The following is a 24,849-nucleotide window of genomic DNA, read 5'->3' as shown; positions in this document are numbered from 1 at the left end:
CACCTGTAAGCCTGTGGTCCACTTGCGATATGATTTGTCCGAAATCCAGGCCGCAGGATACTGACGTCACACACGATCTCGTGTAGAATTCGAGCTTACCTAGCATCGCTAACGATTCCTGAAATTGTTAAGAATCGTACGGTAAGACGAAATAGAATCAAGGGTGACACTTATAATGTACACAAATTCTCTCGATAGATTCAACCGAACCCCGATATACCGCCCACATCGGTGCAGAACGATTTTGGCGGTATAGAGAGTATGGCGGTATATCGGGGATGTTTTACTATGTAGTTGTATAAAGATGTACATTGAGAAAACCTGGCGGTAGGCGGGGGTAGTGGTATATGGGAGGGCGGTACATCGAGAGTTGACTGCAAACATTTCAAAGCAAAAATACGAAAATTCATACAATTTTACCAACATCAACATTTTTCCTATTTTAGAAGTCTTTACCGGAGACTTACCCCGCATCTGTAGCCATCCTTGCAGTCTTGGATAATATCGGCTGCGTTGACCGGAGTAAGGCAGCCGGGTTTCGAATCTTTTGTGAAAGCCAGCGCAAGATGGCTAGGCATCGTTTCGAAATACCCGCACGAAAAACATCGCAGACAATGAACTCCTATATGAATTAATTCAGATTTGGTTGTTCACGAATCTTCTATAATTGCCACATATTTTTTGAAAAAAATACCCATCACCGGTCAAAACGCATTATAAGATTACTTACCGTGTCGATATGGTAATAAAATCGTTAACACAAAAGTCACAACTACTGTCCGTAACATGGTTATAGAATTCATTATTACCTCTCTGTACATCTGTTTTGAATAGACATGAGAAAATGCACGCATGCCGTTTATTTACTTTGAAAACGCATTCTGCAGATATACAATATTTTTTCGCAAACACACTGACATGTCAAGTCATAATTTACCGGTGATTGGAATATCGATTTTCGATCATCGCGAGCTCCAATAATTTAGGATCCAGTTTCACATTTAATCACTCATTAAAAATCGCATTTTGAATCCAGTTTGTCATCAATGTTGTTATTTTCATTAGCTGCAGATTGTCAATTTATCTGGGGCCGGTTCCATAGTCGTGACATAAAAAGAAATGGCCAAATTTGGTCTTTACATCATAAGACTGGCCTTTAGCTGGTTATACAATGTAGAATGCAGATGGTCTTAAATTCTTGAAATTAAGCCGTGACTTTAGAACTAGCCCCGTTTATCGAAATTCGTATTTTTGTCAACGATCGACTGATGGTACATGAACACGAGTACCGTAGTCGCTAAGTCCCTACAAGGGGGTTTTGGGCCCTAAGGAAATTTGGAAAAAATGGATCTTTTTCTGGGCATCTAGAGTGATTCTAGAACAAAATGTATGTGTGTAACTTTCTTAGGCCAGGGAGTGAAAATGTAATCTCGGCTAAAATAGGGGGTCTGGGTAACTTAGGCCCCCTTTTTTGGATCTGCCCCTAATCTTTTCATAAAAATAGAATTAAGGGGTCAATGTGTATGGATTCATATACAGAGCCTGTTCTATATCAATTCACTGTTATGATTTTATCATTATCTATCTGATATTAGATATGCAAAATACTTGTTTGCTAAAATCTTCATTATCAGATACAATAGTTCGATACCAACTATAAATACTTCCGCATGACTTCTATCGCTGGTTAAAACGAAGCAACGTAAGAACAGATTGATGTGATTGATTACACCAGAACTGGTGTACATCGTTTGTTGTCAGGTCGATGAAGCTTCGTCAACTGAAATCGTATACTACATGTAGTAGTCATTTCGTTACTTTCACACAAGGCGTTTAACCGAGCCCCAAAGTTGAATTTTCGCTGTTCCTTCAATTTCGAAAATTTTCGAGCTCCATAAGCCGGTCATCCAAAAATAGAAATATAAAGAATATCACATCTAGCTAGGAACATGCTAAAGCCTTCTTCGCTCCCGGTAGCTGTGGTGGGTTTGTCGGGCACACCAAATACAACGGAATCTACCAATTAAATAAATAAGGTCCTATTTTGATATGAAAAAAAGAAAGTGCTCATACCTCGGTTTATTCCTGTCATTGCTGAAAGTAGTCGGTGTCTAGTTCAAAGAAGTACAGTTTGAAGGTTTTCAGATTCTTACCTTTTCTGGCACAGTATGGCTCAATGTAAATTCCGACCACCAAATTTTGTTGGAAACTTTCCGGACTGATTTGTATGTTCGTCTTCATGACGAAGCATTTCCTTTGCTGTTTTATATAGACTATAGCGCGACAATCGGATTTGGTTATTTTCTTGAAATTCGCAAGGCAAATCTATCGAAAAAATATCTGAATAATATATACTTATTCATTCGAGACCGTATAGTAACTATATCAAAAGTATGGCAGAAAATCATAGAAGAAATAAATGAGACCTAAGAAAAATAGTTATTCAGAACACTCCATTTCATCCCTAATGATTTTTCTTTAAAAAAAACACAGATGACAAAGCATTACCCCTTAAATCTACGCGTAGATAGATCACTGTAGGCTCAACAATGTTTAGAAATCTAACTTACGCCTAGGCAGTCGTCTAACTTTACATCAGTATATATTTTTAGCACGTCTCTGTGGTATCTAGGAATTATGTTTCCGACAGTTCTGAATAATACGTCAGGTCTTTCGGATGGACAACCTACAACTATATGATGCAAGGGAACATAAGACAGGGATTCGAACCTGATGGCACCACGATACTCGGCCATGGCCACTAGATCCGAATCTCTGGCGAATGTTACATCTAGTGTTAGAAGCAGCGCACATACGCACCGGGTTTTTTCTTTTTGAAACAAAAAGGTGCAATGTATCGAACTTCCTGTTGGTTTCGAAAAACTTCCGGCTGAGCCTTGAACGTGGTTTGCAGCATAAAGCACGTCGAACCTATCCCAGATTGGTCTCCCGTATAACTGATTGCGCGACACTTTCCGTTATCCTGTGTGAACAGTTCAATGCATTTCTTGGAAAAAAAAGAAGGGAAAAATTAAAAATCTATACCATAATCAATGATACGAGGAAACGGTCTATTTATTTTTCATAATCTCGATATCAATCAAAAGATCATTCGGCAGTGGAGCTCTTAAGTTCACTGCCCAGCATCATGGAATAATCGTCCAGTATTCAGGAATCCTCATCTGTTGATGCTTATTCCAGTGCAGGACGGATCCAATGGAGGTTGAAGGGAGTCTCGATCCCCCGCTCCGCGTTCGAAATTATTCCGCATTAGAATGTTACATTATTGGACTTTTGCTTAACTACATAGAATTGGGAAACGAATTCTACGAATAACATGCCTTACCCTAAAACAGTTATCTATTTTACGATTGCGGATGATTTCACGCGCGATGCTTTCGTTTATTGGATAGTGAAATTTCTTAACCGAATAGCCGACATCGGGTCTATCAGGAGGACATTTATCGGCGATTATTTCTGAAATTAGAAGAATATTTCTCCCGAGATTCAAAGGTGAGATTCAAAGATTCAAAGGTGAAGGCATAGATTCCGGAAACACGTTTTGAATTGAGTTTTGAGTTATTCTCCGATGAGCGCTCATAATCTGAATACTGACATGCACGTATCCATGAGTATCTGATACAGAAAAGTTTCAAATACACGTGATGCCTTTGCTTTACCTATCAGTGATGAGTAATAAGCGGGTTCGAATCCTGTTGGCTGCTTACTACAGGGCAACACTTCTAAATCCGTCCCGTCATGAGGTTAAATGAACAATCCCAATCCAATAGGATTAAGGGAACCAAGATCCAAACGACGTGAAGCAAAAACAAACAAACAAACAAGCATGTAGATAACTTACGATTCACGCAGAGTAGCCACCAAACAATGCCTAGTAAAGCCATATCATCGAACATCTAGTTGGCAAATGGAAACGCAGAATTATTCATGGAACCATAATCACTGCAGGGTTTCATTCGCTCAAACAGTTTCTGAAAAAAAGATCAACGTACATAGCTTTCCCTGTGAGCATTGGATCTACAGTTTTGTCTGCGGATTATATTTTGATGTATGTATTATCGCCTTGCATCCCGAAAGAAGTGTATTTAAGCTGCTTAAACCATGCCTGAGGTTATGTCTTGACATATACACTGTAGAAACTATATGTAGGAGCGATGTTGTATCATGAATATGTTTTATGCGTACAATACATAATAATTATGCCACAAGTGAACTTGTAATGCCATAGTCCTATACGGAGTTTGTCAGCGTTATAAACCCCCTAGCGGTTGGTAAAAAGCAACGACGATTACATGATTAATTAGCTCCATGTCAAAGATGGCCCGGGGTTTAACAACGAACGGTTCATTGCGAGTATATGACAGCGTGAAAATAGAAAAAGCATTCGAAAAATGCAGTTTCTTTTGTAAGATATTCAGTGTGGAGTTAAATTTATTTCGATATAAAATTCGATTCGAATGACTAAACAAAGTTTGTTCTTTGATTTCTCGCGGCGCGGAATTGTATTTTACGCTGCGTGAAACAAAATATAGTATTCTTGAAGGGTATTGTCGCCCATATTGACCTGGGTGGCCTCGTCACGTAAGATTTGCTTTTGGTCCGAAAAAAATGCAAAATGTATCATATATCAATATCCAATATTTCATTATCTAATTTTGCATTTCACTGATTTTTAAAATAAAGAATGATGAATAGAATATTCATTAGTCAACGAATCACGGATGTTAGAGTTTTCGGAGTAAACAGAAATGTAGCCATCTATTCGCCATCTACCGGATTCACTTGTCGACAAATGCAACGAGCCTGAAAACGAAAACGATCGTCATTATGAAAACACGCCGAGATCGAGATACTTGAATGATCTACGAGTCTTTAGTTAACAAAGTAAAACAAGTGTCTGAACTATCAAGTACAATGATTTACCTTTCTTGTTAACGATTGAATATCCTACAGTTCGAGCACAAGTGAAATGTTTTTTATATAGCCATATTTTTGCAGTCAGATACGTAGAATCGATTACGAAAATTATGCGAAATTACTTGACATATCTGTATTGTAACTTTTTTCTGGGTGACTGGGTCCTGTCTCTAACGCATGGACAAGATTTGACAGACTATTTGATATAGAAAAATAATTTTTTATTTTCCATTGAATAAACCGCACCTGGTATAAGCTATCCATTGGGGATGTAAAAATTTAAGTAAAATAAGAGAGCATACGATCTTAAAGTAGTAGATTTGAATATAGGCTCCTTAGATAAGTTTTCTATTCGATGACGTCAATGATTATCCGACCGTCCATCTGAAATGGCATCAGATTTTCCTGCACTGCGTACATGCTGATAAAACTGATTCTTGATAGTTTACATATACTACAATACCCTTCGTTGAGTGGCGAATGACTGGAACTTTATCCGATTTTTCGTTGGGCTGATAAGATATCGCTCGTTTTTGTTTTCGTAACACGGAAGGGCTATGATCAACCTGTTTACTATGACGCACACGAAACGTCCACGCTGATACAGCTTCTCGACGGAAAAACAAGAACGTCTGACGACATTTCTTAGAAAACGGTTTAAAAAACCACGAGAAAAACATGAAAAAGTGCAGCTGTTTCACGTACGTATTTTCAGTCTTTCAAACTTTTTATTTTGATTTAGAAGATACGTACTACGTTTATAAGGTTTATTAAGGAACCGACAATTAGACTGATAACATTAGCCCGTGGTCGTCTAGTTCGCTCCGTGGGGTAAACATATTATTTTACACAATCGGAACTTTAGCTTGCGAACGTTCGTAATACTGTATTTTCTCGACGGTAAGGTTAACTGATCGGTTGAGACTATTTATACCTTCACTCGCAGCGTCGGTTGCTCGACATCACTATCTTGCTGGTAGGTATCATTCGGTTACGCCAGAGCGAGCTCATAAGTACAGCAACGATGCTCGAGTAGATCGTAGTACGGCTCGGAAAATAGAGGAATCCAGAATAGTCGGTAAGTACTACACAGGGGCTTAACTCCAGGGGCTTAATTATTAGAAGATATTTAGTCTATAATAGAGAAATAAATATTTCGTGGATACGAAAACGTCATGAATACATGATCCATTTTTAAATGACACTGGGTATGTACAGAAATACCCATATACCTTTCTGTGAAATGAAATGATAAACCACAACCTTGATAAAGACGACTTCGCTTATATCTTTCATACCTTGACTCTTTTCTCCTATAATCGGTTGGTAAATCGCAATGAAATGTGTAATCAGTTCATTTCTGGCTGCCGGGTCTGTTATGGTTAGCTTGATCGTGATTTCAAGAGTAATGTACGGGGTCAATAGGCGGCTGGCCGGGTCAACTTTTGAGCTCAGCAGAAAGGAGAAACAAATAGGTATCAGTTTTTTAGCCCCATGAAGAAATGAAAAATAATTCTTATTTTATATCGTGCGTTCGTGGGTTACGGTTGATAATACCGGGGCCGTACAGAACAACTTGAAATTACATCAAAGTTTCATCAGCACGTTGCTAACTAAACCTTACAAAATACAAGAATTTAAGTACGCATATTTTAACAAAAACTAAAAGCGGCAAGGCGGCTCAGAGGCAAAACGAATGTTCGGGTAAAATATGAGACTCAGAATAGGTGTTGGCGGTATTTTCGAATCGTGTATACGTACGAACGTCGCTGCGAAAGATGCGTAATTGACAAGCGAATGAGCAGAAGTAAACTACCGCCTCCACATAGGAAACATACATCGAATCGTATGAAGGTATATAATCATTGTTATCTTTAGCTCGCCTCTACGACATCATTCTGTAACGTGACGCTTCATTGTGAATTTATATCCTGTTTCTCGTAAATCATCTGCTGAAATTGACAATGTGACATCCCCGTTTTAAGAGAATAGAATGTTGAACGGGGTTTTGATTAAATTGTGTTTTTTGATATGGCCGTAGCTTTATACAGAGTTATGGGATGGTGACGTGAAAACGTATCCCTCGTATCCGTATTATATTACTAAAAATGTATCGATTCAATATATGGTTAACAAAAAACGAATGTATTTTGGCGTCAGGGTAAAACTTACATTCGATACACAGCAAATTGGCAAATGAATGAAATACCAGAAATCGGAGACGAGTCATTATTCTAGACTAAGGCGCTGCCGTTTCAAAAAAAAAAAGTTTCTTAAAGAAACCTTCGCTTACATTTCATCCGCGACACGCTGAGGTTCTTACATACCATTCCTTAAGATCATGAGATTTGTTTGTGAATTTAATTATTGTTTACATATCCCTGAACCTGCAGACGGCGAGCATGTGTGACCGAACTCGAGGAAAAAAGCTCCGCAACGTTTGGTAAATATCTAGCTCGTATTAAAACGATGGCCCTGAAAAAAATGAACTTAAAACAAGACGGTAAATATAAGAAATGCTTGTTAAAGCTTATCCAGTCTTGTCTGGGATGATGGCTTTTCTAAATTTGCATTGGTACATAATCAAATTGTTAGTGGCTCGACTTTAACTGCTCGAGTTGCATTTTTTATCTTGAAATAGGGATGGACCCTGATTTATCTAGCTGGTAGATTTTGTTGAAACAGGGGGTTTGATTTTGAAATCGGTAATCGAAGTATACAGATATATTGTTCTGTGATCGGTGGTCGAGTTTACAGGATTTCTTTGTTTAAATCGAAGTTCATGATTGGGAAATTCGGTTACTGTTCATTCAAACACTCTTCCAACCAGTCTCAACCGGCAAGGGTTGGCGAGTTTAATTGGGATTAATTAAGTTGGCTGTCTAGTTTATTTCAATGGCAGGCCACATTTACCGTAATATCTTTGTCTTTTTACATCAGCATCTTTCACCGTTCCTTTTTCCGTTATTTCATGATCTCAGTTAATATGACTTAGAGGTACATCTTCATAATCTGCAAGGTATCGTGGAGAATTTGCTTCCGAGTCATTAGTTTCATTTATGAGTTGTATCGACAGGCGCTCGGCTCAAACATCTGCTCTTCATACAGTATCAACCAACATGTACAAGACACGACACTCATCTAGGAGAGACATCAAAAGTCACCTGCCCGTTATAATGTGTCATCCCCTTCACGGTGCACGTTATTACGTGAAGCATCTACATCATTTTGTCGTTTTTCATGTCAAGCTGATTTTCTGTCGCGAGTATTCATTGAGTTTGGAAGCATAGCAGTGGCCGAAACCGGCTCATCTGTGTATACACGATACTCAAGGACGAACTGGACCCCTGGGCACTCGAGTGTGTACAAAATAATGTCGTTTAATGAACGTAAATAATGTACGAATGAAACTTTTCATATTTCTATCGAGAATTGGAAATATCATCAGATATTTCAGCGGGCGCTTTTTTAAGTTGTTAAAAACGATAAACAGTCAGCTACGACGTCGTTAAACTAATGAACTTCAACCACACAGATATTTAGCGTATACTCAGAAGTCAGTAATGAAAGAAATTGGCTACAAACACGCCATTTGCCCGATAGATTTACTCCGTAAATGATAAAGTGCGGTATATAATTGGTAAATAACTCGTTGCAGCGATTTCGGGTCTTATTTTTGTGATAATTACGATCCTCGCAGGCTCCATATCCTCTGTGCAAATAGATGTTATGTGGTAAGGTTTTGCAATATTGATTGACTCATTTATCCGCGCTGCGCTCACAAAGCAATTTGTTGATGGATTCAACTAAGAATTACGGGAACAGCTCTGACAACATAACATAGCCTGAGTAGATTTAAAAGGTTTCTGGAGTACAACCAGCTTGTCCACGATTTTCTGCCCATTGATAGTGAACCTCTAGATTCCATTGACAACACGGTACACTTCTCGCAGTCGGTGCAGTCATTTTTGCCAAAATGCCTGTTTCATTTTCTTTCTACAGCAGCCTTCAATTTGTTGCCACGATATTTGCCCGAAGCACTCACGGCATCCAATCGTTCTCTCCATTTCTGTCGGATATACATTGCATTTCATCGGTCAATCGTACCAATCAATGTCAAACAACTATGTTGTAGTAGTTATTTTGCATGTTTTCCTAGCTCGCGCTCTCAAGTCGTAATATATACATGTATCGACGTTACATCTTACAATGTATCGGTCCATTACACTAACTAATCTTGCTACTACTCAATTCGCCCAAGGGTTCCGTGTATTCAAAATTCATAAAATCGACTGATGCATATATATAATAACCCGACGACTATCTCCCTGCGGGTTGCCCGTTCGACGTTGACCATCGATTCTCATCACGCGATCTCTGCCAGGTCCGACTGGAATTCAATTATACGTCCGTTCGCCATTGCAGCTCCTGAGCTATGGAGTAGTTATGACATACGTACAATCATCACCATTGTATCCGACAATTCCTCACTAAATACACTGCAAATCAACGGCAATTCGAAATTGACGACGAAATTGTCCCCGTAACTGCGATATTGAATTAAGTTTCTCATCTACAGAATACAGCTTATCGTTTAAACGGCTCTTGAATAGATACCCGTGATTATAGCAGTACTAACACGAACAAGTTGGATCTTATCGAGGGGGTAATTGGGAGTCATTTTATAATCCCAGTGGATGCGTTAGGAGACGAGTGCACGGTCGTCATGAGAAAACACTCACCGGCTCTCTTTCTGTCGTACGTACGTCTTAACGCCAACAATTAATGGGAATTCTCACCGTCGCTCATCGATATGAAACTCTGATTACGGAAGCGGAGCCTTAAACGGCTTCTTGTCTCACAGGCGGCACGTTGACGAGACGTGTAGTACATGTTTACCCCTGCGGAATACAGATCTCGCATTCACATTTGTGAGAACCATAAAACAGAACTTAATCGCTCTCATTTTGGTAAGTTGGATTTGTTATTTGTCGTCTTCGAGTTTTCCGAGCATTGACTCGAATCGTAAATCACAGATCAGAAATTGGCAGATGTAATTCACTCTCTGTGACCGAGACGCAGTTTCGCTGGTTAATGCGGCGCCTAATTTATCATTTCATACTGTAACGTCGATAACATCTCACGGTAGAGAACGATACTCTCGGGGGTTTTTTGACTAAAAAAATACCGATGTTACAGGCGCAAGGAAGAAATCACGCACGCTTATTGCAGTGTTTTATACGTTAGATTGTTATCGCGTTTATTACTTAGCGCACCTGACACTCGGTAGCGTGCGTGGGTATAGCTTTTACAGTCGTATTGATGAGATGAAGCCGTGTAATAGACCTGCCCCGCAGATGAAACGCTTCGTATTGCGCGGTAGCACGGCCGTGCCTTTCCGGGCGCTATTCCTAGGCACGCGCGGAAACAGTTTCGTTTTTAATTTCTCCGAGAAACACTCGGAGTAATTTGCGAAGGACACGGCTCGATTTTTGACCAGCTTCTCTGGAGACAGATCCTCGTATGGTATGCAAGTATCGACTACGAAGCGGCCACCCACATCTTCAGGCGGGACAAAACCTTTTTACCTACGTGTGTTATCATCATATTGATTCAGATAACTGTTTTATCCCAGGTCATGAATTTTATTTCTGTTTCGCACTCGACTTTTATTATGACAGACAATATAACTAACGTCAGCAATGAAAATAAATTCAAAATGGTTTGTTGCGTCATTCATATCGAAATATTACCCCGACAAGTGAAATTCAACACATGACACAAATCGGAAAAAAATGTTTTCAGTAATCTTAGATGACCTTTTGAAAATGAACTTGTCATTCCAGCGCATTCCCTCATTTGGCCCTATGCCACATTATTCTCGCGGTGCAAAGCGTATCTAAATATTTCATCACAATTCATTATCAATTAAGTGAAATAATTCATTCACAGGTCCAGCGATTAACTAAGGGGTAGTTAAATTGGTAGCATCCTTTCCTGACGTCGGTGGGGTGAGTAGAACGCGAGTTAATCTCTGCAAAATATCTATCCGCAGATATTGGCTGTATTGCCATGGTTTCGTGTTTTTCGATTTATTATTCATCATTTAACGTGTATTTTGTTGCCGGATTTGCGAGGAAAGCTTTTTTATTACTTTTTTATAGTGATTTTGGTGATTTCCCGCGGAAATATAATACCATAAAGTGTTAAAGAAAAGAAATAACTGTTTGGTTTTTATACATAACCACCATGTGTTTTATACGTGTAGGGTTCTCCAGAACCAGGCCGGTTTGGCTAAAGCACCGTAAGCATGCCTTGTGCAAGACCAAGACATCGAGAATAAACGAGCAGCTTCGGCTTTGAAACGTCGTCAGTTTAAGATTGACGACTTCATAAACGCAAAACGAATTACTTATTCGATTTATTGAATCGTAGGCACAGAATCTAATAGATTATACGATGAAACCTCTATCTATCTTATTACGCGCAGCTTTCAGACTTATATAGATACGCTTAACTGCACCATTTCGGCTTAAAGCCGCCGCCAGCCACCCGCATTGATTCCTGTCTTAAATCTAGTTTGATCGGCTTTCAATTCATTATCTTCAAAAGGCGCCAATCAACGCCAACCGATAACTAAGTAATTGGTACTACCAGAATTTCTCGATCGAATATATGTTTCCTTTGCAGTTAATTTCCCCCCCCCCCCCCGGCGCGTGTGAAGATACGGCAATATGAAATTTTTCTATTGTTCTTTTTTTCCATTTTTTTCTATTCTTCGGCGTCACGAGTTAATTTTATCGAGGAACGAATTTTAGTTTTGTATACGTCAATGATATATCTATCTGTAGTCGTCATGGAAACAGATCGGTACAAACAGACACGTCGGCTGGTGAAAAACAAAATCTTATTCTTTTTAGAAGATCTTACCCGGTAATAGACTCATCAAATAAAGACAAAGCACGTGCGCGTTTAAGATCAATTGATCCCGAATTAGCGTAGGAATCAAAGTAAATGAAAATGTTAAAGTGCAACTTCCGAGTCGAGCTTATTGCGTGCTGAATGAATGGTATTTTCATTAAAACGAATACCACCACGATAACCGAATGTGCTCTACACACGTTTAATAAAGTGAACTATTTCCCATAGATAACACACTAAAATCGTCGTTCCAGGCAGAAAGTACGAAATAAATGTTCTGGTCAGACTTCATCCATTGAAAAGCAATACAGAATACGTGCATTCCGTTGCAATCCTGGTAACAATCCTTACCTTGCCTACAATTTTTAACAGCCGAAGAAGAATTGAAAAAAATACAAACTCATTTCCGTAGCATGGGAAATGAGTGGGTGGGTCCGTTTTTAATTCAGTTGGAACTGAAATGAAAACTGTGGGCTCTCCCACGGAAAGACTTCAGAAATTTGATGCTCAGACAATGGCCTCTGATCGAATGATTCCCGTTGATCGAGGGTCTAAATGAAAAGATCGACAAATTTAATGCATATACATATATTAAGTTGTTATAGTTGAAATGTTATACGTTTTAGCTGAATAATATTCTAAGATTAAAAACGAGTGGCATTCTCTTTTGCCCCCTCCACCTCTTCGGGCCTGAAACTCAGAAGCAAGAGCGAATTCTGAAAGCAAAAACATCGACTCTAAAAAAAAACACATCGCTCAACCGAGGAAAATTGTGAGGCAATTTATAGTTGAAATTCCATTGCAAAGTTTTGTAATAAACTTTAACGGTTCATACGTCGATCGTTCAGATTTATTTTCGTGCACTTGTTTACACGGTTTTCACCTGAAAATGATTACGCGAACGAAGCGGTTTTACTTTCCCCCACACGCACATTGCAGAGTCATAGCCGTCAATTGTTCATCCGCCGATTTGCATCGCCACATGTAGTTTTTGTAGCTATTTTTATTTGCTCCTTTGATCAACGCATGTCTCTGTAAACCAGATATGTAGACATAAGAGATGTGGAAAGCTTCTTATATTACTATTTCTCCGCGTATCGTATTGAAATTCTCAACACCCTAACAACGTATTTGAAGGGATAGTTCAGAATGGGGATTACGTGTGTTTCCCGAATCCCTCGTGCTAACTACATTTTCTGTCTCAGATAACCTGTCATTAGAACCTTATTCGGATCTTTTTCTTTATTTTCAGGCTTAATTCATTCATTATGGGTGATTCAGATGACTTGGAGCTAGTGAACGGCGATGTAGTTGTGAATACGCGTATTGAAAACAGCGAACATCCGGGCAAGCCGGATATGAAAGTTTTCGACTCGTTGTCAAGCAAAATTGAAGACGAACTTCGAATGCTAGACTGGGAGATGTCATCAAACATTCAAGATGATGTCATTTCCGATATTCTCGGCAAGAAGTGCCTTACAGATATGTGTATGCACGATCTTCCCGATATCAAAAATAACGATCAAGGGGTAGAGGCAAGTGAAAACGGCGAGTTGCCCAATGGCTATCATGGATCATTGGCTGAAAATGAACCGATGAATAAACCTCCTGTGGATGTCAAGCTTCTATCTCCGTCCAAACGGCGAAAATTGAGAAAGAAAGATCGCGCGGCATCTCGCGAGACTTTAGGATCTAACACGAGGTCATCGGTTTCGTCGATGTCTTCAAACTGGGACGACGACGTCGACGATATGGCGGCTTTCGGCGACGACGAACATAACGCTTCCGAGACCGGATCTTCCTGCTCGTCGAACGAGTACGGAGTTGCCGATGAGGAGCGACGCCTAGCGGAATTGCAGGCTACCGAATTGCCGCCGATAACCGTCCTCGCGAATCGTTACCTGGAGGATCTAGAGCGCGTGAAATTCGCCAGGAACATGGCGAAAATCGATCGGTTCGCGAGAATCATGGTAAACAACGCGTTAAGAGAGGTTAACACTCTGTTCCCGAACGTTGACGATTCGCAGTATTGGAGCCAGTTATTCATGGACGATTCAACTCTCGTCGGCAATATCGTTTTCGATTCGATACCGTTCCCGTTCGAACTCAGGGGTGCCGAGGCTTCCTCTTGCAACCAACTTGCCGAAAATGCACCGCCGCCGCCACCACCAGTCGCGCATCAACAGGATACCGAGGTGATATTTTCGAAAAAATTCACCACCGATAACGTCATATTCACCGACGTGCCCGTCTTCAAGATAAACTCCGAAATCGCTTTGAAAGCGGTCGACAAGCCGCAAAACAAATACGAGGTATACGTCGAGACGGAAGCCGATTCGCCCGAATCGATAAAATCCCGGCGTATGCTGCAAAGGGCAAGATTTCAAATGCACGATTTACAAGTCGAATTACGCAAACTGAAACAACAAATGACAGTCGAAAATAAAGTCGAATCGTTCGTAATGATAAATGGAAACGAACACGCGAATGGGGAAGACGATTGCTAAATCGATGCATGGCCGTATAAACATGTCCAGGTTGGTGGCAATCTTATGTCGTTACTTCATACGACTTCATACGTCCAAGGTTGGTGACAATCCTATTTCGTTGAATCTGTTTCTGTCGTTCCCCGTTCCTGCCACCAGGGGGAGACTTTCGTTCCACGCATTACCTTTGAAAGTTTATTTCGCCCTCGTATGGAAGTGGGAGGTAATTTACCCGCCATCGCTGATCAAGGATCGATGAGCGGTCGCAGAGGATTACCGCAACTTTTTATCTAAATTGACGTTGAATCATCACTTGCTTGGCCGAAAATCAATTTCATCACTCAAGACGTTATGGAAATTATGTTGTTTTCACGTTATGTTTTCGATGTATGATATATTATGTTTGTAATATCAAATATGGAATACTTTATATATTATGTTGTTAGGACATGCGTTAATGAATGAATATTCGAAATAATCTGGAATTTTTCAGTTAAGTTTTAAGATTATGGTGGATGATGGTTATGCCGTGTTTCATATGAAAAAGGATATATGCTGTCTTATTCGTGAATAAAAAGTTACGCGTTATCTCTTGGTTTTGATTGTTCCAGTTAAATTACTGAACGACTGTGAGACATGACCAATCGTCGTCGAATGCGCCATCTTGATTATCAATTCAGCAATTTTCTAAAGAAACGTTCGACTAAAAGTTTCGATCGTATCTCGTCAAATGAACTGAAATCAAGCAATTCCTAAGGTAAATTCGTGAGCTAATAGATTGGACTATATAAGTGCCCTGGGGTCAATTAATGAGCCTTCAGACATAACACTCAGAGACCTGCGTTGACCCAGTCGTAGCCTAGAACATGTTCTTGCCTGAGGCAACGTCAAATATATAAATCGTGGTATAAACTTGACATGCGATATCTAATAATGCTGACAAAATCTACAAAATAGATAACAGTGTTAAAGACTTTAGATAGCTACCGTAAACAATACTGACCCTATCGCTTATCAAATCGAACGATGTTCATATCTGACTTTCAATACCTCAGTTATATTTACTGTCCTTCTATGATCGGTGACCATCGGATGTTCTATACATTTTAGCGTCTTGAATAAATGATGCCAATTTTGCTTTATTTGTTTAAGTGTCTAGTCTGCATTATCAGCTTATCCGTTCCTATCGGTAAGTATCGGTTAAACAGTCGTCTCTGTTGGGGGTAAGCACAACTTGTCATCTTTTATTTTCTTGACGATGACCGATTTATGTTTGAATATAATGAGACTAGAAAGATGTTGCTGCTGTTTTTGGAGAAAGTTTTGTCTCGGAGATTGGACTCTTAAAAACCTCTCATATAATGTTCGTTTTCATAGCTTCAAGTAATGATAGATGTCCAGGCAACGATGAGGTGGAATTCGCCGACTCCTGTTACTACTTCAACGAGAAAGAACTTACTCAACTGCAAGTGCAGACATCCTGCCAAAATCGAGGAATGTCCCAGTTGGACGTTGAGAGTCAGGAAGAGCGAGATTTTATCGTCGGACAAATGGGCAAAAGAAAATGGAACTCTGCTTGGACAGGTGGTACCCTGACGCAAACCGATTGGCATTGGGAACATAATATGAGTAAGTTCTGAAAACTAACAAGAAAACTAACTCAAAATTTTATTGACGCCTTGAAGAAAAGTCGAAAATGAATAATATGGGATATCAAGTATAAATGAAGTTTTTTTTTTTAATTTGGTAATATCGAGAACTAAATTGAATCAACCAGTCTAGCCAAAATTCTGACTCAAATTCATCATCAAAAAGGCAACGCCAAAATTCACAATTATTATTGTTATTTTGAAACGCCAATATTGATGACGTAGTGCACATCGATAGCAGTTATCAATGTATAAAGGAATCATGGTAACGGTTTTGAACTCGAAAATGGCCTCGCAACATGTAAGCCACCCTAAAATGAATGGTTTCCTGCAAAACCGACGATGAAATCATTCTACATTTGTTTGTTTGTCATATAAGCCTTGCATCTGTTCAATATCTTATACAGCGTCGCTAGATATAGGGGCACAAGGCTGTTTTGTTGATAAAAAGGATGGTATATTCAACAGCAAAAATCGTGATCTTCAAGTAAGAATCCGTCGCTCTAATTCGATGACCATTGATATATGTATGAAATTGTGCAAACACGAGAAATGGAAATATGCCGGTCTTCAGGTAAGAATTCGGGTTTATGTAGATCTAACATTCGAACATCAAAATTTGTAAAAGCTTCGTCGTAATTTTCCTTCAGTACGCTAAAGAATGCTGGTGCGGAAATAAATATGGCAGATACGGGTACGGAATTTCCTGTGGATTACAATGTTCAGGAGATAGAACCAAAAATTGTGGTGGACCACTGCACAATTATATTTATAATGTTAATGGTAAGTCTTTTCATTCGAGCACAACAACATTTTCCTAAATCAAAGGTAGCCTTTGCTACTAATGTATCGCAGCTTCATTGGGTCTCATTTACCTGATGAGGCTACGCGTTAGTAACGGAAGCTCGTAGTTCATATAACCAGGGAAGTGTGATGAGATGGAATACGGACGCTTTTAATTGCCGGATGTAGGCTATTCAATTCAGCCCGTACATCAAAGGTTACCGCAACAGCAGTAAGCTACGCTTATCGAGTGTGTGTTACCAGCTGAACACCAGTCAACATCAACTTTGATTCGGTCGCAGAACAACCCGCAATAGTTTTAGCCCGATAAATGTTCTGCGATCGATACTACGCATGCGCACTGCAGTTCATTGAACAACGTGGAAGTGGCTGTGTATACACATATTTTTCTTTAGAAAATCGGTTGAAATTCAACAATTTCTCGTAAAATTTGTCCAAAAAGGTATGTATTTTTATTCTTCTATATCTCCGAAACCCGGTATCGGAACATTAAGTATTTATATTGTGATTAAAGTCTGTTTTTATGTGTTAAACATATGTTTTTGCCAGTTCGTTCCGATTCCGGGTTTAGCGTTATTTGGGCCTTGAAGATGTCAAATATTTCGGCCCAGACTCGCGCAGCTTTCGTTTCTGACGTCATGTTGCTATGTTACGACACAAACATATACACGAAGTATGATCTTTAAAATGTGTATTTACTACATAATAATGTTACTTAATAACGCTTACATTTGGCCTACAAATTATTGTCCCCCATATAAATAAAGTTGCCTAAATAGCATCAGCAATCTCATTTGATTAACCTTTTCTTGTTTTTAGTCATGGATCTTTGTCGATTGTGTGGATCGTCGTCCTATCGATAAAAATAATTTCAAAAGCCATGTGAAGGAGTTGTTCAACATTGATTTTGATGATGATACTGAACAGTACCCGATATATATCTGTAATATGTGTCGTGTCAAATTACAAAAATGGCGTAAGAACAAAAATGTTAAAAAAACTGTCCCTGTGACTATCAAATTAAAACAATGGACATGTAAACCACTGGTCAATTCCAAGTCTGGACGGCGACGTATTTGTAGTCAAAATTTTATCGATCGATTTTCCATAATGTACTGCTGCCATTCCATTTGAACTGAATTTAAATACTCGATGGTTAATCACTTCAGTCATAGCCTTTTCCAAATATATAGTGTTCCTGCGAAAATAATAATAATTATTATTATTTTAACATGTACTTATCTGGATTTTTTATATTATGTTTATATATTATTTTCTGTATTCGTTTATTATTTTATAACCTAAAAGGATTGTATTGATTATAAAAATAAATGTAAAAAATACCTGTATGTGTGTTTTCTCGTGTTCAGATCGCAGTCTCTGGTCAGCTGAGCCTGAGAAGTACCTATATGAAAAAGAAAAGGAAAGAATAAAGTGCCTGCAATTAGGTGGAAACTATTCCGATATTTCATTGATTCAAAAGGAATAACACTCACTAGAATCGGCCGAATTAGTTGAACCTGATCCAGAGGATTCCCGTAATATTTCCGTATCGATCTGAACCAATTCGTCACTATCAAAGAATAGATCGTCAAAATCGTCATCATTTATAATTTCGTTGACAACCGTTGCCATTTTAATACAGCGGAAAGAACCGATATCACGATTGATAAAACACTATATCCGTCTGAAGCGATGTAGAGAGAATCCCACAATGATAACGAAAAAGTCCAATTAAAAATGTTAGTAGTTTATTCAACGTTTCGTCTATGTCCTAATAGTCATCTTCAGAAATAATGAATACTACAGAAATTATGAGAGATATATACAATCCAGAGACAAAGAGACTAATTCAAGAAATCAGAGATGATACTAACTAAAGGAAAATTAACGTAGAAACAGTTACACGCTAAAACAGATTAAAGAGAAGCAGTTAAGAGACAAACTAGGGGGCACTTAAATTTAAGACAATTGTGAATACAAGTTGATCGACCATAATTGATGAGGGGAAATCAGGTGTTGAGTTTAACCAGTTTACAGAGGAATTTTTATATAAGTTTATTATGGGATGAAAAACCGATATTCGGAAACAACTGAATTATTACGGAGATTCCCGATCTCGCTGGTTATCGCTTATCGGCGCGTTACGTAACAAAGCGCTCGCCGACGAACCGTTATCGGCTTTAGGGCAATTACAACGCACATTCGACAAGAGCTGCACAATAGCGTCCGTATTCCATCTCATCACACTTCCCTGATATAACCAAGTTAACCTATCGCCAGTTTAACACGGCTTCTCTACGAATGTTTTGAAAAATCAATGGTACAGGTGAATTAACTGAAATTCTGCATCCTTCGTTTGATGGGGTCACTTTGATTTCAGGTGGATTTGATTTTTGGAAAAAGAATAGACCGAATTCAGGACGAGAAACCAAGTCATGCGCGGTAATATCAGCATTTGATTATCGGTGGTCGGAACAGACCTGTTCCGCATTGCTAAAATTCATCTGCGAAATAAAAGGTTCGATCATACAGCCACAAAATTCTTACCATGCACGCCTAGATAAATATCACAGTTATTTCACCGTTCCAGGAACAGAAACCTGTGATAATGTAAAGAAGGGGGGCCGCTGTTTGTATGCCAGTTCCGTAAAGCTGTCGTGGTTTAAAGCGCGAGAATTTTGCGCTAAAAGAGGTGGTGGTCTGTTAACCATTACTACAACGATGCAACAGGTTGAAGTAAGAAGTTTCATCAGTCATTTGAAAGGTTCGGATAATCTGATTGATAAATTTTGGATCGGTGCTACAAACGTGAAGTGGATGTTACACACTGGTATGATATAATTACTAGGCCCAGGTATCGAAGCATTTGGCCCACCGATATAACGTATGGTTTTTATTTCACGACTAGGACAACCGATGGTATATACGGATTGGTTCAAAACTTACCCTAAAAAGGTAAAGGCTTCGGTGGAACAATGCGTGGCGATGTTCACGCTAACTGTCGGATTAGAAGGGCCCAAAGTTCACTGGTCGGAAGCTCCGTGTTCCAGTCCACTACCAAACGTTTGCGAAAAAAGTGAGTATACGCCTCGGGTTCGTTGGTACAGTTTAGGAGCATTGTGATATTACAATGTTTTAATGTATTTTTAGAGCTACCTCCTCGAACGACGACAACTACACATGAGCCATCTACCTCTGCAACAACTACCCGAACCATTACCATGTCTACAGCATCTAGTTCAACATACGAAATACCAAAGACCACTGTTACAAAAACTACAACTAAGTCTACTACAACTCTACCAAGATCTACCATTACTTCATCAACTCCAAAACAATCAACAATGACCACTAGTACATCAACTACTCATCCACCAACAACCATTACAGATAGTCCATCAACGTCCAAACCAATGACTTCTCCGTTGATATCTACCATGACTCCCTCTACTACCAAGTCAGCGACTACTCGCCCCACAACAACTTTGACCACAAGCACACCAACTAACAAACCTATATCATCGCCATTAACATCTAAAACGACTACTAGTACACATGCTACTAAACCAATAACCACTTCACAAAAATCTACCAAGACTTCTAGTTCACCAACTACTCAACCGATGTCTTCACCATCAACTATAACCACTACTAGTGCAACAACTACGGGTCCAATAACAACTTCACCAAAATTTACCATGACCTCTAGAACACAGACTACTAAACCCATCGCAACTTCACCAACATCTACCATGACCCCTAGTACACAAACTACTAGACTAATGACAACTTCATCAAAATCTACCATGACCTCTAGTACACAAACTACTGAACCAATAACAACTTCACTAAAATCTACCATGACCTCTAGTCCACAAACTACTAAACCAATAACAACTTCACTAAAATCTACCATGACTACTTATACACTTACTACACAACGTATTACTTCAACATCAATTACAAAGACTACTACTTCACTAATAACCAAACCAAAATCTTCACCACCAACTACATCGACTACTGATTCTTCGCTAACAACCAGACGAATGACTACTCGCCCGAGTTCAGCCAAACCATTACCTACGGTGGAACACACAAGTAGTCAAGCAAATACCAGACCAACGACCCCAACAATTAAACCAGAAACTACCGAACCAGCTACTAGTCGCACGACAAACAATTCACTAATAACTGCTAGACCAACATCTACTGAACCCACGGTTACCAGTCCAACAACGATAGAAATAACAACAACTCAGTCGGCGTCCACTAAATCAGTGATTACAACCCCAAAACAAACAATGTTTCCAAGCACATCGAGAAGGCCCATGATGAGCAGCTCTCCATCGATACACCGAACGAGTACGATGGTAGGTGAATTATCAACGGGAACTACAACTTCTCAATCCTCAAAACTGCCCAGTTTTTTCACTTCTACCATGTCATTGAGTTCTCCTTCCGAGATGATATCTTCTACCACTATCCCACTTACAACACGTCGGAAAACAACGATTTCACCACCTAAAATATCGACGACAAACGATCCTTCAACTACAGATAAAAGTATTTCGACTTTGATTGGTGAAAGCACGTCTTATCCCAAATTATCAACACATTACTTATTTTCTACAAGCGTTCAGACAACAGCCGTTGCTGGTCAACTTTCAAACTCGGCAAACGGCATGAATATATATACTGTCTTAGGAATAGGCGTCGGAATTGGAGTGGTAATTGTGTTGTTTGTTTTACTCATATTCATCATTAATTCAAAAAGGTCAGTCATAACGTTAAGTCTTATTTAGATAAACCCTTAAATTCAAAACGTGATTTCTCAATAAATTGCATAAGACTTGTTTATGTTCATTACAGGAATAGATCACAATACAAAGCAAAAAGACTTCGTGAATTTGATCAGCATAGCATTAGACGACAGCCAAATTACGAGAGGTCGGATTCGTTAAATTACGCGAACCCTTTGTTTTCTAGCGACGACCCGACGTACGCTGTCGTAGATCAGGATTTGATTAATGGTCCACGGAAAATCCCGAATTCGCTAACATTAGGGCACCAGCAAGGCGACGAAGAATTGCTATACTGCGATAATCCGATTTACGACGGCATTTCGTCGAGACTAAGAGACGATAGTAGTTTGAAATGGAACATGATCGTAACCGAGGAAGGCGGTTCGATTAACAACGATCAGTCAGAAGCATAGCGAAGTTGTTATATTAGCTCAAGGCATTGCATTTTTTCTGTAAGCCACAGTACAAAGCAATTTGACTCTAAGCATTACACTGGTGCCCATCCATCAAATTGTAAGGAGCCAAGAACTCTATGAATTAAAATGAGAAAGTTACGCGTTATGCTTAAAAACGGTAATTCCCGCGTGTTTGTTTTCGAGCTATATGTAAAGAAGCTGAACGGTATGAAGATTGGAGGTATGATAATTGGTATGTTCGAAGTCGGTGCTTAAGTGAACCCAGCTCGTACATAAAAAGAAAATTCATAAAAAGAGCGTTCTCTTATTAGTCTTAGTCTCCCTGTAAATACGGTGGTTTCTGCATTCTCTTACCTGATGAAGCTACTATGTAGTAACCAAAGCTCGTACTTTGAATAGATTTAGTAAACCTTCAACGTACTATTTGTCTCCACGTTTACTGATAAAAGAAAAGTAAAAATAAAATGTGAATATCATATATTGACCATTCTTCTGTATAAATCGTCGTGTATTATCTCCATATGGCCATGAAAACTTTTTTTGTGAAATTAGAATAAATGACAAATGATCTTAATTTTCACGTTCTCCAATAGTGTGAATGGAACATTCTTTCGGGTGACGTGTAACTTCAAGACAAGCAATTATCACCGTTAATATCTATTGACATTAGAACTTTGCTTTGTATAGCTGTATATACTCGATATACTCGATATCAGTTAGATAGAAATTAAGGCGATAAGATAAAGCTGTCGATCAGGTTTAAGGGCTTTCTGTATCGGGTTGTCATTCGCCTCCGACCGACTGCGCCAACATCTTCTTCGACGATTTCGGTGACGGGAACGATTTTGACTTTTTGCATTATACCTCTAACCACATGTTTCATCGTGGTTTCTGAATGTCATTTTTCTATGCTAGAGAATATGACTACTATGGAAAAGTGCACGTTTGAGTTCGCGTGTCTGTTTTATGAACAGTCATTGATAATGCGGGAAATGATAAGTGGGAATTTTTCTCAGTAAATCAAACTGTCTCATCAATGAATTTCTTCGTTTACTGCGCAACGAACGACGCCTTAAATAAAACTGCTAAACACGTCTTATTAATTAATTACCTGTGTGATTCGAAATGAAAGTAAAATGACCAATTCACCAGATGATCGGGAAGATGATCGGACGAGGTTCATCAGAATTCAAATCTTAGGACAGTAATAAATAAAATGTTTGGATAGGACATGAAAGTCCTTTTCAACGCCAATACGGCGTATCTATCGACCACACGGCATCAGTTGTAGAACACGCTCATTGTCAGATGTACGCGCATGGACATACGCACAGCCACTCTGCCAAAGCTAACCAAAAGACGAAGAATATCTTGACAGACAGGTATAGAAGTTACCGTTTTGCACGTTATCGTGCTGTTTGAGTATTGCATTTGTAGTTCCAACTACAACTATGAAGATAATTTATGGATGATAGCTTTTCTAGATTCATTTGAGTGTAGTATCGTATGCGATAAAACTAAATATAATTTGCTGGCATGGCACTAACATGTCTTTATAGGATTTCTCACATTTCATGTATGAATATTCAATTCAGTGCAGATTCTATTACTTTTAGCTACTTATCATTATAACAGAGCATTGTAGGTCATTTCATGCGAGAGCATTCTAGGTAAAAATTGCTGATATAGATGAAAACAGAAATAAGTATATGTGAATTTGTAGTTTATTTCTGAATGCTAAAATCCTTTCTGAATAAACTGATGTATGATATACAGGCAGATCGAAAAGTCGCTTGTAGAGCATGTGTGACAGACAGTGTGTTGGGAAAATTCTTAAGGAGGATGCATATTTAGAACATTTATCTACAATCATTTCATATTCATATAGACGAAATATTAGACAGAAGAATGAACACCACGCTGAATCAATGAAATCAAGCAATGCTTGTAGAAGTTAACAAAATAATACAAGCAAAAAACCAAATGAACTAGCGAGATTAATACGGTGAATAGAACCGTCTTGCAACTAATTGCTGAATCCGTAAAAGATCCTTTGACTCAGTAACAATATCCATTGTGGACGTGTTTATTGCCCGTTTTCGGGTTTACAATCAATTATCTAAGACGGAAAGTAAACGGTTCTTTTCATATGATAGCGATCAACAGAATGGCGATGTATTTAGATATCAAAGTATCATTTTACCTGTCATCTTATATAGGCGAAATACACTTAAAAAAGGGCAGATCTGGGATATTTTTTAGAAGGGAGTGTTGTCATATAGAAAATTAGTTGAGGTTGACAGTTGTAGATTAGAACGCCGTTGCATAACTCAAATTAATCATATCATTTTACAAGATTGTTCGTCTCTGTGGTATGGAAATCATGACGATTAAGATTAAGTGGCAGAAGTAATGATTATGAATATAATCGACCTCAGTCAGAAATCTTTCGCCACAGTCGTAAGAGCATGGAAGAGTTAGACGTGTCTTGTTATTGTCGGTCTCTGATACAGATGGGTTTTCTAATCTATCGTACATATTTTCTTATCAGTATTGAGACGAACAAAAATTGATAAAATCAAATGCCTCATAATCAGACAAAATATACCACTGGTTTTTCAATATTCAAAACTCTTGGGTTTGAACATTTTACGAAGACGAAAACTAACTCACCATCAATAGACAATGTGTTATTGTGTCATGCTGGCCGTCAAGCCTGAGTGACTAACTGAAATAGAAACTAACCAATTTGATGGCGCAATGAATGTCACACATTTTAACAATAGGCGTGCGGGTGGAGAGCTTCTATATTTCACAGCATTTTCTT

The 24,849-nt window shown here is 38.9% G+C and overlaps 3 protein-coding genes across 5 annotated transcripts; 2 read left to right on the top strand and 1 right to left on the bottom strand.

The window, feature by feature from the left end:
- Window positions 1-480: 480 nt before the first annotated feature.
- Window positions 481-5,446, bottom strand: LOC141907309 (uncharacterized). Of its 2 annotated transcripts, XM_074796915.1 has the most exons (8): window positions 5,357-5,446; window positions 3,863-3,992; window positions 3,347-3,477; window positions 2,821-3,007; window positions 2,571-2,692; window positions 2,154-2,325; window positions 731-821; window positions 481-622 (listed from the first exon to the last, which is right to left on the bottom strand). In XM_074796915.1, the coding sequence occupies exons 2-8, from the start codon at window positions 3,915-3,917 to the stop codon at window positions 571-573; spliced, it is 810 nt and encodes a 269-aa protein (XP_074653016.1). In that variant the 5' UTR covers window positions 3,918-3,992; window positions 5,357-5,446; the 3' UTR covers window positions 481-570. The 2 variants fall into 2 exon arrangements, with proteins under 2 accessions (XP_074653016.1, XP_074653017.1); XM_074796916.1 differs by lacking the exons at window positions 481-622; window positions 731-821 and adding an exon at window positions 986-2,016.
- Window positions 5,447-5,513: 67 nt separating this feature from the next.
- LOC141907308 (uncharacterized) lies at window positions 5,514-14,879 on the top strand. 2 transcript variants are annotated; one of them, XM_074796912.1, is made up of 2 exons: window positions 5,514-5,639; window positions 13,112-14,879. In XM_074796912.1, exons 1-2 carry the CDS (start codon window positions 5,617-5,619, stop codon window positions 14,364-14,366), a joined length of 1,278 nt encoding a protein of 425 aa, XP_074653013.1. In that variant the 5' UTR covers window positions 5,514-5,616; the 3' UTR covers window positions 14,367-14,879. The 2 variants fall into 2 exon arrangements, with proteins under 2 accessions (XP_074653013.1, XP_074653014.1); XM_074796913.1 differs by lacking the exon at window positions 5,514-5,639 and adding an exon at window positions 5,678-6,016 and having other exon boundaries at window positions 13,112-14,877.
- A 484-nt stretch (window positions 14,880-15,363) lies between these two features.
- LOC141907307 (uncharacterized) lies at window positions 15,364-22,544 on the top strand. Its single transcript, XM_074796911.1, has 8 exons — window positions 15,364-15,974; window positions 16,402-16,568; window positions 16,645-16,777; window positions 19,182-19,319; window positions 19,392-19,631; window positions 19,710-19,877; window positions 19,952-21,578; window positions 21,674-22,544. The coding sequence occupies exons 1-8, from the start codon at window positions 15,707-15,709 to the stop codon at window positions 22,017-22,019; spliced, it is 3,087 nt and encodes a 1,028-aa protein (XP_074653012.1). The 5' UTR covers window positions 15,364-15,706; the 3' UTR covers window positions 22,020-22,544.
- The last annotated feature ends 2,305 nt before the right edge of the window (window positions 22,545-24,849 follow it).

The sequence above is a fragment of the Tubulanus polymorphus genome, chromosome 6, assembly GCF_964204645.1.
Source record: "Tubulanus polymorphus chromosome 6, tnTubPoly1.2, whole genome shotgun sequence".
Lineage (NCBI taxonomy): Eukaryota > Metazoa > Nemertea > Palaeonemertea > Tubulaniformes > Tubulanidae > Tubulanus > Tubulanus polymorphus.
Note: the sequence above shows the minus strand (reverse complement) of the source record. Positions and strands in the feature narration are given on the sequence as shown.